Source organism: Hypanus sabinus, chromosome 19, assembly GCF_030144855.1.
Source record: "Hypanus sabinus isolate sHypSab1 chromosome 19, sHypSab1.hap1, whole genome shotgun sequence".
NCBI classification, from domain to species: domain Eukaryota; kingdom Metazoa; phylum Chordata; class Chondrichthyes; order Myliobatiformes; family Dasyatidae; genus Hypanus; species Hypanus sabinus.
In genome coordinates, this window is record NC_082724.1 from 40,798,812 (window position 1) to 40,813,348 (window position 14,537).

Sequence of the window (14,537 nt, forward strand, 5' to 3'; positions counted from 1 at the left end):
ATTTAGTGAAGTATAAAATATTGTGTAGTTTCCAATGAAATTGACTCCTTGGCCTAAAAAAACAGCCTCAACTTGGGGAAATATTTTTCTATAAAGAGGACGCAGATTCTTCAATATGGCAACTGCAGAATATAATGATGGCTGCGAACAATCTCTGAGAGAAACTCATTAGAATGGGTGAATAAAAATAAGGCATGTGCAAGTAGGATATTTGTAGGAACTGCCATTGTGTGAATGGGCCAGAGCTGGTGTGGTAAGATCAGGTTTGGGCATGGTAAATATCTGGTAAGTTTCTCTTTTTCCTCTTGTATTCTTCATTCCCCAATGGCTCCAGGGGCAGTGTTTTGTTCCTTGTGTGAGCTGTAGGAGTTCTGGAAGACCTCCAGCCTCCCAGATAACCACAGCTGCACCAACTGCACTGAGATGCAGCTCCTCAGAGAACGGGTTAGGAAAGGGAGCTACAGTTCGATAACCTTCTGCTCATATGAGAGACAGAAGAAGTGATAGAGAGGAACTACAGGGAGCTAGTCACCCCTAGGTTGCAAGAGGCAGGTAACAGGGTGACTGTCAGGAGAAGGAATGGAAATGAGCAGCCAGTGCAGTGTACCCCTGTGGCCATTCCCCTCGATAATAACTATATCAGTTTGGATTCTGTTGAGGGGGATAACCTACCGGAGCCAGCTGCAGTGACCAGGTCTCTGGCACTGAGTCTAGTGTTGTGGCTCAGGAGAGGTAAGGAGGACTGCACTGGTGGTAGGAGATTCATAGTCAGAGGAACAGCAGTGAGATTCTGTTGGTGTGATGGAGACACCTGGCTGGTATGTTGCCTCCCAGGTGCCAGGGTCAGGGATGTCTTGCATTGGATCCATGGCATTCTGAAGGGGGAGGCTAAATAGTCAGAAGTCCTGGTACATACTCACACTGATGACATACCTAGGATTGGTGAGGAGGTCCAGAAGAAAGAACTTGGTGAGCTAAGTAGAAAGCTGAAAAGCAGGACCTCCAGGGTAGTATTCTCTGGATTGCTGCCCATGCCACATGCCAGTGAAAGTAAGGATAAGATAATCTGGCAAATGAAAGCTTTGCTGAGGAACCGGTGCAGGGGGGGCAGGGATTCAGATTTCTGGGTCATTGGGATCTCTTCTGGGAAAGTTGTGACCTGTACAAAAGAGACAGTTTGCACCTGAACCTAAGGGTGACCGATACCTTTGCTGGTGGGTTTGCTAGGGCTGTTCAGGAGGGTTTTAACTAATTTGGTAGGGGGATGAGAACCAGAGTGATAGGCCTGATGATGAGGCAGTTGGTTTACAAGTGGGGGCAGTGTATGGTGAGACTGCTTGCAAAGACAGGCTGATGATAGGGAAAGACTGCAGTCAATGAAGACAAAATTGAAAAGGGTGATGAGTACAGGACTGAAGGTGTTATACTTGAATGCATGCAGTGTGTGAAATAAGGTAGATGAACTTGCAGCACAGTTACAGACTGGGATGCATAACGGTGTCAGCTTCATTGAATTATTGCTGAAAGACAATTATAGCTGGGAGCTTAACATCCAGGGACATACATTGTATTGAAAGGACAGACAAGTAGGCATTGGGGGTGGGGTGGCTCTGTTGGTAAAAAATGAAATCAAATAATTAGAAAGAAGTGACATAGGATTGGAAGGTATAGAATCTGTGTGGGTCAAGCTAATAAAAATGCAAAAGTAAAAAGACCTCGATGGAGTTATATACAGACTTCCAAATAGTACCACAGATATGGTTTACGAATTACAATGGGAGATCAAAAATGCATGTCAAAAGGGCAACGTTATGATAATCAAGGAGGATTTCAATATGTAGGTAGATTGGGAAAATCAGTTTGGTGTTGGATCCCAAGGGGAGTGGAATTTGTATAATGCCTATAAGATGGCTTCTTAGAGCAGCTCATAGTAGAGCCCCACTTTGGGAATACTTTAAGCTAGACAATAATATTAAAGAGGATGGAAAAAAATTTCAGATGTATAAAGGGTAAAAGAGAGGTGAGTGTAAATATCGGACCAAAGGGAAATGATGCTAGAGAGGTAGTAATGGGGGACAAGGAAAGAGTGGACAAACTGAATAAGCATTTTGCATCAGTCTTCACTGTGGAAGACACAAACGGTATATCAATGGATCAAGAGTGTCAGGGGGCAGAAGTGAGTGAAGTTACCATTATTAGGGAGAAGGTGCTTCAGAATCTGGAAGGTTCAACATAGATAAGTCACCTGGACCAGATGGTCTACACCGCAGGGTTCTGAAAGAGGAGGCTGACGAGATTGTGGAGCCATTACTAATGATCTTTCAAGAATCAATGGATTTTGGCCTGCTTCTGGAGGACTGGAAAATTGGAAATATCACTCCACTCTTCAGAAAGGAGAGAAGCAGAAGAAAGGAAATTATCGGCCAGTTACACTGACCTTAGTGGTTGGGAAGATGTTGGAGTTGATTGCTAAGGATGTGATTTGAAGCTACTTGGAGGCAAATGATAAAGTAGACCATAGACCAGTAACAATTGTCATCTACTATGTGGGAAATCGTTATTACTGGTCCTTATGTCTTAGGTAACAATCAAACCTCCAGTGAACTGAATGAAAAGTTCAAGTACAGAAATTATATCATCTCAGCTTCTTTCTTGAAATTGTAAAAAAGTTTGTTATAAAAAAAATTCTCTTATTAAGACTCTGAATATTACATCAAATATGAAATTGAATGTATCACTTGAAGAAGAAGGGGTATTTACATTGGTAATCATGCACAAGGGCTGTTATTTCACCATCCCCTAGGATAATCTGAAGTATAAATTTCTGGGATAGTGTTTTGACAGTAGATTAGAAGTTGAAAGGGGGAGGAATGTTAAGACATGATCATGGGCTTGAAATGTACCTGGAGTGAATATCCATTGTATGAGGAAATATGGTTAGGATATTGTGTGAGGAAAACAATCAAATATTGTTAAGAAGACAAGGTTTCAATGCTAGGGAGGTGGGTAATTGCTTAGAACATGATGTTTGGTGTTTTTCTATTTATTTCTTTGGGACATGGACAACATTGTAAATGACAGCATTTGTGGTCCATGTCTGGGAAAATGACAAAGATGGCAGTATTGCTAAAGAGATGACAGGTAGTTTAGGTGAAAATGCAGGGAACTTAAGGAGTTACAGAGTTGGGGAACCGATTGGAGGATTTCTCTGGGGTTTTGATCATTGTACATTTATGTAGGATTAAGACATTAATCAAATTAACTGATTCAACAGGTACTTACATGCACCTCCCAGAAATGGAGAACACTCTGTCTCTTTCCATTGTCTGCAAACTATTGCTCTGAAATCAATATTCAACTAGTTCTGAAGATTACAGCCTTTCACTTTAACCATCAGCAAAAATACTGCAAGCACATCCCCAGTTTATATAACTCAAAATAAAACTCAATCTTAAAGTAACTAAGATCACTGAACAAATGTGTGGGATACGAACAAATTCATTGTCAGTCAACTAACAGTCACAGATGCCATGGCCACGTAGTCATTAGCAGAACATTATTACAGCTTGGGACATTAGAGTTTGGAGTTCAATTCTAGTGCTGTCTGTAAGGAGTCTGTACGTTCTTCCCGTGACTGTGTGGGTTTCCTCTGGGTGCTCCAGTTTCCACCCATAGTCCAAAGATGTACCGGTTGGTGGGATAATTCATCATTGTAAATTATCTGGTGAGTGGGCTAGTGTTAAATAGATGGACTGCAGGATGGTGCAGCTTACTGAGCTGGAAGGGCCTGTCTGTACTGTATAACTAAAAATATAAAATAAATAGAAAATTCTGTCAGATTTAGAGAAGGGCACAACATGTTTGCTTTGCCATATATCATTTTTACATCAGTGTCTATTTCAGTGGAAGATGATGCAGTAGAAAAAAAAAACACAATAGACTGAAAAAGCTGAATGTTTCAAGTTTACCTAACACCAAAGTGAAACCTAACCTTAAAAGATCTTTCATTTTCACTGGCTCTTACCTGCAGTGCTTGCATATGCATAACACAAATAAAAAATTTACAATATCTCCTTGACCAAAACAAAACCTTAAATGAGACTTCAAAAATAATTAGCTCATCCTCAAGAAAAAAATGGATCATTATTGTTTGTACAGCAGTTGATTGTGCATCTGTTGTTGTGTGAACTTTGACTACAGATAATAACATGTATCCAAATCACAATTTTCACAGCAAGCTTTTCTGCATTATCCATAAAATCTACTGACACCTCAGACCTAACAAAAGAGTAATGGTGCTCCTTTGAAAACATTTAAAACTTTCCTCAATGCAAGCCAAGATTTAATCATCATACTCTATTTAAATTATGGATTGGAGTCATGACTGAATCTAAATTAATCAGGAATAAAGTAGTCCACATGCATCAATTATTTATAAACTACTGGTGTTTTACTTTACTATTGTGAATTCAAAATGCATTCTGTCCTAAAATACAAAAAAAACAGATAATTCATATAATTAATTTACAAGAATATAGTAAGAAGAAAAGTTAAAAATATATACAGTCTCAAACATCAGGCAACATACATTTTAGTAGTGCCAAAATATAATTCTTAAATTCACCATGACCTGCTTCAAATATACTGATCATGATCCAATGGCAATTTCATGTGAAACATTCATATTACTCTAAAATTGATATCCTGATACTTCATAATTGAATGCTTTGGTTCACATGGTCTAATATATATGATCGTGCAATGTGCTGCAGAAATCTGCTAGAATCAAGAAATTTTCTTGTCAGGATGGGTCATAATAATCACAAGGAACCCTCGGTTTTGAGCCATTTAACATGTCATTACCACATCAAATTTATTTGATTTTTCTTTTTGAACACATCAGATAATTCCAAACAAAACTGCTCATTGGCAAATCAAACTGAGTGTAAGTACAAGTGATTTATTTTTGGATTTTAATAAATTAGGGTAACATTATTCTCAGCAAATATATTGAATACAGTCACATGTACATATCAAAAGTATTAATGATATTTTACCTGCTAGGCAGCCAATGAATGATAGCAGAAACAGTAGTTTCCATAGCAACATCATCTTCAGTTGCCAAGGGCAAATAAGCTTTTCGTGCAATCACCAGTTAACAGAAGACTTCCTTTTCAAGGTACAACCTCTAATCTGTGAGAAAAAACAATATTAAAAAAAGAATTAAAAACAAGCATTTGGTCCTTTTCCCAATCTCAGAACATACCAGTGACATTGGCACTTGCTTGGCTGATTCAGCTAAATATAATTGATTTGATGATTAATAAGTCATGTAATTATCAAAATACATTGAATAATCAAAAACACACTTTCCAAGCCATTGTAAAAGAAATAGCAGGCAGCTTTGCTTGTCTTCTAAATTTGATCCTCTTGACGAGCAGAGAGGGCAAAAGCTAACAATTGAATAATGCACAGATGTTAACAATGAAGAAACACCCAGGAGCAAAAAAAGATGAAGATTTAGCTCATTGCACTCTCAGGCTATTTGCTCCATTTATGAGTGTGACACAAACAGTACAGGGAAACAATCAATACTGACCATTCAGAAAATATCATTAAGGTCTCAAAAGGGCAACCTTGAACTATTAATAATTAATTTAGAAAGAAAATGTCACTGTTTTCATCTCAAATTTTTTTTGCCTTGGGTTCTTCAGCTGAATAATCCAGGAAACATTCAGACCAATTTTCTGTTTAGTTTGGTTCTTTTAACCAGTGGGGTGGTACAATATGTCAGTTTTCTTCAGTTTTCAAACAAATCACTGCTAATGAAGCATGCTTCACATATTTGCATCAAGACTCATGTCTTTCATCATTTAGTACAAGCAGAGTTGAAACTCTAATGTGAGGAGCTGCACATCCATTGGATACAAAATAGCTTGAAAAGAAAACATCAACATCAATGAAAATACAAAGGTTATTTTTTTTTAAAGAAAAGTAGTTACCTCAAATCACTGCTTATTTTACTGTACCTCTGCATGGTCTTATGGCAGCATTTGATTAAAGATTTACTTCTAATTGTATTATTGGTGGAAGTTGGAGGAGTTGCATGGAAAAAAAGTGTAAAGAAACAATACAAATAAAGATGACCATAACTGCCGTCAGAGTAATTGGTCCAGCATCTTGAGGAATGATTATTTGGACACTTAATTGTTTTTTATCTGGATTGGGCTGCTCCCAATTAAACAGTTCTGTTTCCAGGATGATTTTTGATCCCACTATCTCTCAACCCCTCTTCCCATTCTCTATTGAAGTATTATTCATGAAGAAGCTCTTTATAGCAATTGACTGCTTTTCCTTCAACACTTGGTTCCAATGGGTGCCTTTCTATTATTACCTCAAGACAGTAATTCCAGATTTTGTTTGAAATAATAACGTGGATAATATTGAAACTGCTACTAAACAAATAGAGTAGATAATTCCAGCATCTTATTTGTGGAATTGAGAATGAAAATTAGTAAGTCACTATATTATCTTCCTAGTCCCCATCCAAACAGTGCTCTGCAAATATTATTCAAAACTTTTGCCAACGATAACCAGGGGGTTTCTTACAAGTGTCAGCAAAACCAGTCTCAGATTCACAAATGTACTTGAATTTTCAGTCACATATTAAGTCTTAATAACCACTTTGCAACTTTCAGACACTGAAGCTTACTTCTCTATGAATAAAAATAATTGTTTATAAATAATACTTTTTCAATTTTTTCTGTTTTTCTTTCTTAACCTTATATTTCATTATTGCCTTTTCATTTTCTTTATATAAAGTAACATTGGAAATGTTTTCCTATAGATTTTTCCTCACACATTGAAGATACTTCATTCTGATCAGTTAAAATTGTTCATCCTATTTACACATTGCTAGTCTTCTCAGGAGGATATTGTACCATTCCAGTGTGTAAGCTTACAGAGAGTCCATGACAGCTCTGAATCTCTGAATGACCAATGCTAATTGTTTGCTGTGATCTATAAAATCAGGTTTCAGTAATACAGCTTGCAGGGATCACATTTGAACCTTACCTGATGTGCCATCTGCATGGGGCTTATATATTCCCTTTGTAGGTGCATGATTTCTTCCCACAGTTTAAAGATATATCAGTTACTCTAAAATTATTTTTACCATTTACCTATATTTTGGGGCAGTCAAGGGGCATTTGGGGCATTTGATATGCATATGAGAAAGAATAAATAGCTGGTATACTGGTAAATAAGGAAATGGAAATGGGATTGATGGGATAGCTCTATTGACAACTGGCATGAACACCAAATGGATTCCCATAACAAGTAAACACACAGAACTAAGTGGTATATCAATTATTTCAGGATTTCATGGACTAAGCAGATTTATGCTTCACAGTAAAAAGAGACCTGACATTTCTAAAATACATTATAAGATAAAGCAAGCAGCAAGAATAATGGCTAACGAAATAGAAAAAAAATAAAACCAACAAATGCTAGAAGCATCGAGCCTGTCAAGCAGCATCAGTAGAAGTAGAAGCCGATTAGTGCATCTAGTTAGCAACCCCTCCTCAGAACAATGGCTTGATTTTCCATTTCATTATTAAGAGGTGCTCAGGCTAACTTTTAGTGCACAATTAGTCATTACATTCAGTCATTCTACAACATTTCCTATTGATTTTATTTTAGCTGACCTATGGAAAAATGGGGAATGACAAGAACCAATGCAGTTACATAGATCTCTGTATAATATGCTTTGTATGCTTGTTTTAAATTTGACATGAAAACATTGTGGATTAGAAAAATATCAACTGCTCTTACACATGATTCATCTGTTGCATGTTGGTTAAAATATAAAATTTAAAAGCCCATCACTTCACTGATGCCACAAGCAAATTCAAGTTTAATGAGAATGCACAGATACATACATGATTTTGTTTGAATTTCTTGAACATTAATGCAGGTTTGTTCACTTGTTTACTGTTACATGGCATTTGCTCGCACACAGATAATTCAGAAACAAGAACTTTGCCAATAGTTTTGAAGCATTTGACACCAATGATTAAAAATACACAAGACTTGATCTTCATCAGGTGAACAAAAAGTTTAGATCAAATGTTCTGGCATCCTTGAATTTGTAAAGTACCAATGGTATCCAAACTCAGCAGTGATAAACTTCAGGACAAAGAATTAAGAAAAGAACTAAGGTTTATTCATGCACGTTAACTTATATTATTTTCTATGACATCACACTTCAACCTCTTTTTTGTTCTCATTTGGTCCGTCTTTATGTATTGAATTTAGCTGCAAGCATTTCCTGCTGATGGCTACATTCAGCAATCATTGAAGATTATGTATAGCACAGTTTGAAAACAAAGTGCTGCATAATAGAATATCCTAATGTGCATTAAGCAAATGCAATTTCCAGCAGAATTTTTTTTAAAATTTTACATGCAACAGATGAATTATATGAGAGCAGTTAGTATTCTTCTCAGTCAAAATGTTTTCATGTGAAATTTAAAAGAAGCATACAAAGCACCTCATACAAAGATCTATGTAACTGCATTGGTTCGTTCCATTTGTCTTTTTCCATAGGTCAGCTAAAATAAAATCAATAGGAAATGCTGTAGTATGACAGAATGTAATGACTAATTGTGTAGAACGTTACCTGTTAATCAATGTAACAATTGCTCCTTCACTCTCCACTTTTAGTTGATATTCATATTAACAGGATAGATGATAAGATTCATGATCCTCTACTTAAGAAGGTGGATGTATTTGTGACTATTATCTTTAAAACCAAGCTGAAAGCTTATTTTCAGCCACCTAGTTAAAAGAGTGATACTCTAAATCAATGATATCAGTTATGTCAAATTTATATACTGTGCAAACATGTTCTACAAAGCAACCATCTAAACCTGATCAAGTGTATCTACATAACATAAGCCTTACAGGTTAATTGGTGAAGATTAGCACCAATCAAGTATCATTTTTGTCATAGTAATCATAATTCTATTCCTCCAGGAGGACCACAACCTTGTCGTGATTTGGAGGCTTGTGTGCCAGAGAACTATGTTGGCTGGAGTCTGGGCTTTATGGTCTTGGTAGAGTCACCCATGCCAAATAGATTAAAGGGTAGATACCAAAATAAGAGTGGTCTGCTGGTCCTCCAGGTTTGGGTGTTCAACTCAGGACTAACAACTCTGAGTGGTAAAACAAAACTGTTTCAGAAATGGCAATCCTTCTACATCTGAGTGCAATGGTATTCCTGAATCTCCACCCAGAACTTGCAGACTGACAGTGGTGAAAACCAAGCTAATGACACAACAACATAAGCCCTGGACACCGCCAGAGATGGCGGACCTTCAATGCTGCCCTAAGCACCAGCAGTAGAGAGATCATAATTGGATTTATTGTGCACTGGAAAAATAATAATGAAGTAAAGGTTCCAAACTGGGATACAGTGAATGGCATTCCACTGAGAAGTGATTTAGAAGAAAGGGATGAGAGCTAAATGCAAGATGCTGCAGAGGTTGAAAATCTTGACGTTAAATTAGTCTCACTGCAAAGGAGATTCAGATTGTTAAAGGTAAACATTTCCCCACAAACAAAAAGGACAAGAATGCCAAATTTACTGTGTTCCAGATGGTGAGATACATTCAAGGAAATGGCAAAAAAAGGCTAAAAATGCAAGCCATGAATTTTCATTATGCACTAAACTTAGAAGAACATAGAAATCATTGATGTCAAATTAACAAGGAAGTCAGAAAATTCAAAAACAATCATTAAAGAATACTGACATTTAAAATAAAAACTGTTTTGCCAGCACAGAAGTAGCAAAGGGGTTTGTATGTTTAGTAACTTCAAAACATTGAACTAATTCAAAGGAAAACAAGAGAGTTAAGAAATGTGAGTGTAACTCCATTTTTTAGTTTAAGCGAGGTATGTACATATCATGTGGTTGTATTATGATGTATGCAATTCACATATTTATATATATATAAATAACCATAATGAATTATATAAACAATAAAGTATATTTAATCAAGCCATATAGTTAGAAGATTGCTCAAATAGTACTGAAATATTAAATGCACAACAGGGTAAACTAAGGAAGGTTTTATTTGTGGAGGTGGAAAATATGGGTAAGGTTTCTGTTTTTCAACAATACCCTGATTTGGAAAGATTCCTGCTGAGCACATGGCATAACATTTAAATATTTGTCTGTGCTTATCAATTGAACTATCCTTAGCCTATTTCGCCCATTCACTCCAGACGCTATTTTTCTTTAGACTTATATAATCAACTCGGTTTGAGATGGGGACATTGATGATAGAACCAAAGTGTTCAGCTTCAACTGTAGCTGGAATTCGACAATTTTGTGACCATTATTCTCTAGGGGATTCACCAACAGTACTTTTTAATACAGTTTCTCCTCAGGTTCCAAAGCTTAACTTCTGGACAGTCAGTACAGATGAGCAAGTGTTTGGGGACTGAGTACTGAATGCATGAGTAAGTCTATAATGGCCAGTTGCTGGATAAATTTTGAAACATATTGCTCCTGATGTACAATATTCTCTTTCATAATGCCCATACCAGCTGGGTTATTTCACTTAATATGCAGATAAAAATCACCCATAATAATTTTAGTTTGCTTCTTACACAAATTCAATTTTTCTCAATTTATAGTCTGTCCTTCCATGAAAAAATATTTTGATAATCTGTCCTATACTGACAGTCATGTTTTCTTTTCCCTGCTGTTCCTTATTTATACCAATTCATTTCCGCATCATGTGTCTATCACTCTCTGTCACCGCTCATTACTATGCTGATGCCCTCCTTGATGGATAATACTGTCCTGTGTCCTTGTTTTTTTCACCTATTCTTCTGAAATGTTGAATAACCAAGAAAGTCAAGTAAGTAGTCTCAGCTTACTTCTCTTTTGAGTTATCATGTCATCTACCTTGTTAGAAATAACTTAATCGGCCTTTTCTGCATTTATTGGTACCAGTTTCACCAACTTTATCGTTGCATATAAATATTTTTAGTAGATTATACCACTGGAAGAACATGAGATGTCAATTGATCTAGTTTATATTGAAAGGGTTAAGGTTGATTAGATGGTGAAAAGCAAGAAGCATGAATGAGAGTTTTAATAGCAGAGGTGCTGAGGCAGCTTTGAAAGGAAGGTATTTACAGAGGTGGACAAGCTGAACTCAGAAATGGCACAAGGGTTAAGTATATGATGAGAGACTGGGCAAAGTGCTGTAGAAAATGGCAGAGAAATGGTTCAGCCAGTTTGCTGGATGATTTCAGTGCATTGGCGAACTCCTTGCATTTGTGAAGGTGAAGACGAAAAAGTCAGGAGTTTAACACAAAAGTTTGCAGTTGAAGTTGTGAGATCTTAGGCAAGTATGACATGTTTGTTCATCTGATGTCATGCCTCCTGGGTTTGTATTTCAAATCATAAATTGATTATGACCAATTGTTAATATGATGAAAGAAGTACACTTCATAGTCTTTATATTATTGTCTACCTACGTTTCACTAGCATTTTGGACCTTATATCAAAATAACTGCAATTAAAACATCTTTTGCACATTCCTTAAATACATGATAGAAAATCTATGGCCAACATAGCATCATATGTTTCTTCATTTATTACATTTTTCAATTGAAAATGTAATTTATTATATTAATTTGAAGAAACAACATTTCTGTCTCAAAATGAAGTGTCATTAATATGGCAATAGTACACCTTAATATGTTTCTCTTGCTTCTCATTACTAACAATTAACAAGCCACTGAAAATTATCTAAATGGTACCATATATGACAACCAGAGTTTGTCAATTGTGGTATTATTATAGTTCTTTCTGTCATGATCAGTTCCATTAGACTGCTTACCTATCACCATGGTGATGAAAGCCAATCATAAAGTAGTCTATACAATTACAAACTTTCTTTTTTGAATTACTGCAATCATTTAACATTTTCCATGGCAATAAATGGATTACAATTTGCATCGGATCACAAAACTACTGATGAAAAGTAAACAGAAAATATAGCTTGCAACACCAATAGTCATCCATGCTGAACGAATTACAACTACTAATTTGAGATTTATGTGAAGCTTTCAATAAGATTTTATCAAATTAGGTATTTGGTGACAATAGTGTTCATATGTTTATACTATGGCTTTTGCCAACTTACAACAGCAACATAATAGAGACTATAGTCCAAATGAAAGAAGCTCTGTGAATATGTTTACTAACTGGTTGTAGTGTGTTTTTCTTTTCAGTCATTCCAAAGAAAAGTAATTCAGAATCACTGCAGAATCACCCTAGTAACACATTAGCATATCAACAGAGAGCCCAACAGTGCATTTCTGTACACACTAAGCAATAAGTCCATGGGAACTGGTCTTCGATTTAAATACTATATATTGTATGTTCACCAGTAATTTCTCTCTTTTTGGCATATGCAGTGTTGTTGAAGAGGAACTACCAAGTGCAAGTAAACATTGATCCAAATGAATTTTTCACTTTGTATAAATTATTAAACCCAAATCCACAATGATTTTATTTAAAATCTCCTCAAGTTGCATATGGCATTCTGAGAAATTTGTTTCTTTGGTCGAGTTTTGCCATTAATTCATTTGGAAGACACAGTCCCACATTTCATACTAGGGTAACCAAGGGAAATCTGTGGGCTACCTTGAGAATAATGCCGATTTCTCAAAGAGATCACAGGAATAGAAGACAAAAACAAGAACCTATTTAATTTGAAATGAAAACAGAAAGTGCAGGAATCAGTCAGCAGATTATGCCTCATCCATGGAAAGAAACAAAGTTAACATTTCAGACCATTCATCAGAATTCATTGTTCGTCTTTGTTTGAATGGATTGTAAAGTTTATTACATATCTCTCATAAGCACATGAGATTCTGCAGATGCTGGAAATCTTGGGCATATCACATAAAATGCTAGAATAACTCAGCAAGTCAGGCAGCATCTATGGAGTGGAGTGAACAGTCAACATTTCAGGCTGGGACCCTTCATTAGGATTGGAAAGGAAATGAGCAGGAGGCAGGATAAGAAAATGGGGGTGGGGTGGGAGTGAGAAGAGTGCAAGTTGGCAGTTGTTAGGTGAAACCATGTGAGGAGGAGGGTGGGTGGATGTGTGGGTGAGGGAGAGGATGAAGAAAGAAGCTGGGAGGTGATAGATATAAGAAATAAAGGATGGAAGAAGAAGGAATCCAATAGGACAGTGGACCATGTAATAAAAGGAAGAAGGAGGGTAATCAGAAGGAGATGAAGGGCAGGTTGGAGGAAGCGATGGGGTGAGAGGTTAACCTGAATAGGAATGGAAAAAGAGAGAAGGGGACAGGGGAGTAATTACTAGGTGTTAGAACAATTGATGTACATCCCCTCTCCATTTCCCTTAAGGATTGTTCTCCACATGTCTCTCTTCCCACTCATCCTTCCCTCACTGTCTCCCTCCTTATAGTTATCCCTACAAGTGTGACAATTGCTACACCTCCTCCATCACCACCATTCAGAGCCCCAAAGAATTATTCCAAATGAGGCTGGGGTCATCTATTTTATCTGGTGCTTCTGGTGCAGCCTTCCCTACATTGGTAAGATCTGACACAAATTGTGGACTGGTCCATGGAGCACCTTTACTCTTCTGCTACTAAGGTCAGGATCTTCGATTGGTTACCCATTTCAATTCAACTTCCTATTCCCATTTTGACATGTCTGTCCATGGCCTCTTCTGCTGCCAAGATGAGGCCAAACTCACATTGGAGGAGTAACACAGTTCATATTCTAGTGGGCAACCTCCCACCTAATGGTTTTAAAACAAAGATTTCTGGTAATTATTTGTCCCCTATCTCTTTATCTATTCCCATTCATATTGCCATCTCAACTCTTTTCTTCTCTTCACTTGGCCAACACCTCCCTCTGATTCTCCTCACCCTTCCCACACTTCACTTCCTTCCATGGCCCACTGCCCTCTCCTATAAGATTTATTCAGCCCTTTCCTTCTTTTATCTATCCCTCCCAGCTTCTTACTTCATCATGCCTCCCCTCCTACTTATGTTCTCCCTCATTTGGTTTCACCTATGTCCTGATAGCTTGTACTCCTTCCAGTCCACCCACCTTCTTATTTGGTTTTTCTCCCCTTCCTACCTAATCTTTATGAAAGGTCTTGGTTCAAAACATCGACTGTTTATTTCCCTCCACAGGTTAGTTTGCTTAATTTGCTGAGTTCTTCTAGCATTTTGTGTCACATATGTCTCTTTGTAAGTCAAATGTATCAGCAATTTAACAAGATTGACTTGTCCAAGCACACTGACTTTGCTCATTAGCTCAAAAACTGAACATCTCCAAGGTCAGAATTAGAATCAGATTTAATATCACTGGCACATGACATGAAATTTGTTGTTATGCAGCAGCAGTACATTGCAATACATAATAATAAAAACTGTAAATTACAGTAAGCATTTTTAATAAGTTAAATTAA

General features: G+C 36.8%; 1 protein-coding gene across 1 annotated transcript in view; it reads right to left on the minus strand.

Annotated features, from left to right (window-relative positions):
* Positions 1–14,537, minus strand: part of LOC132377892 (contactin-4-like) — a 1,978,611-nt gene that overhangs the window by 1,114,973 nt on the left and 849,101 nt on the right. The window contains exon 5 of the mRNA XM_059944356.1: positions 5,058–5,193. Within this exon, the coding sequence (XP_059800339.1) occupies positions 5,058–5,112 (55 nt within the window). The 5' untranslated portion in view covers positions 5,113–5,193. The remainder of the gene's footprint in view (positions 1–5,057; positions 5,194–14,537) is intronic.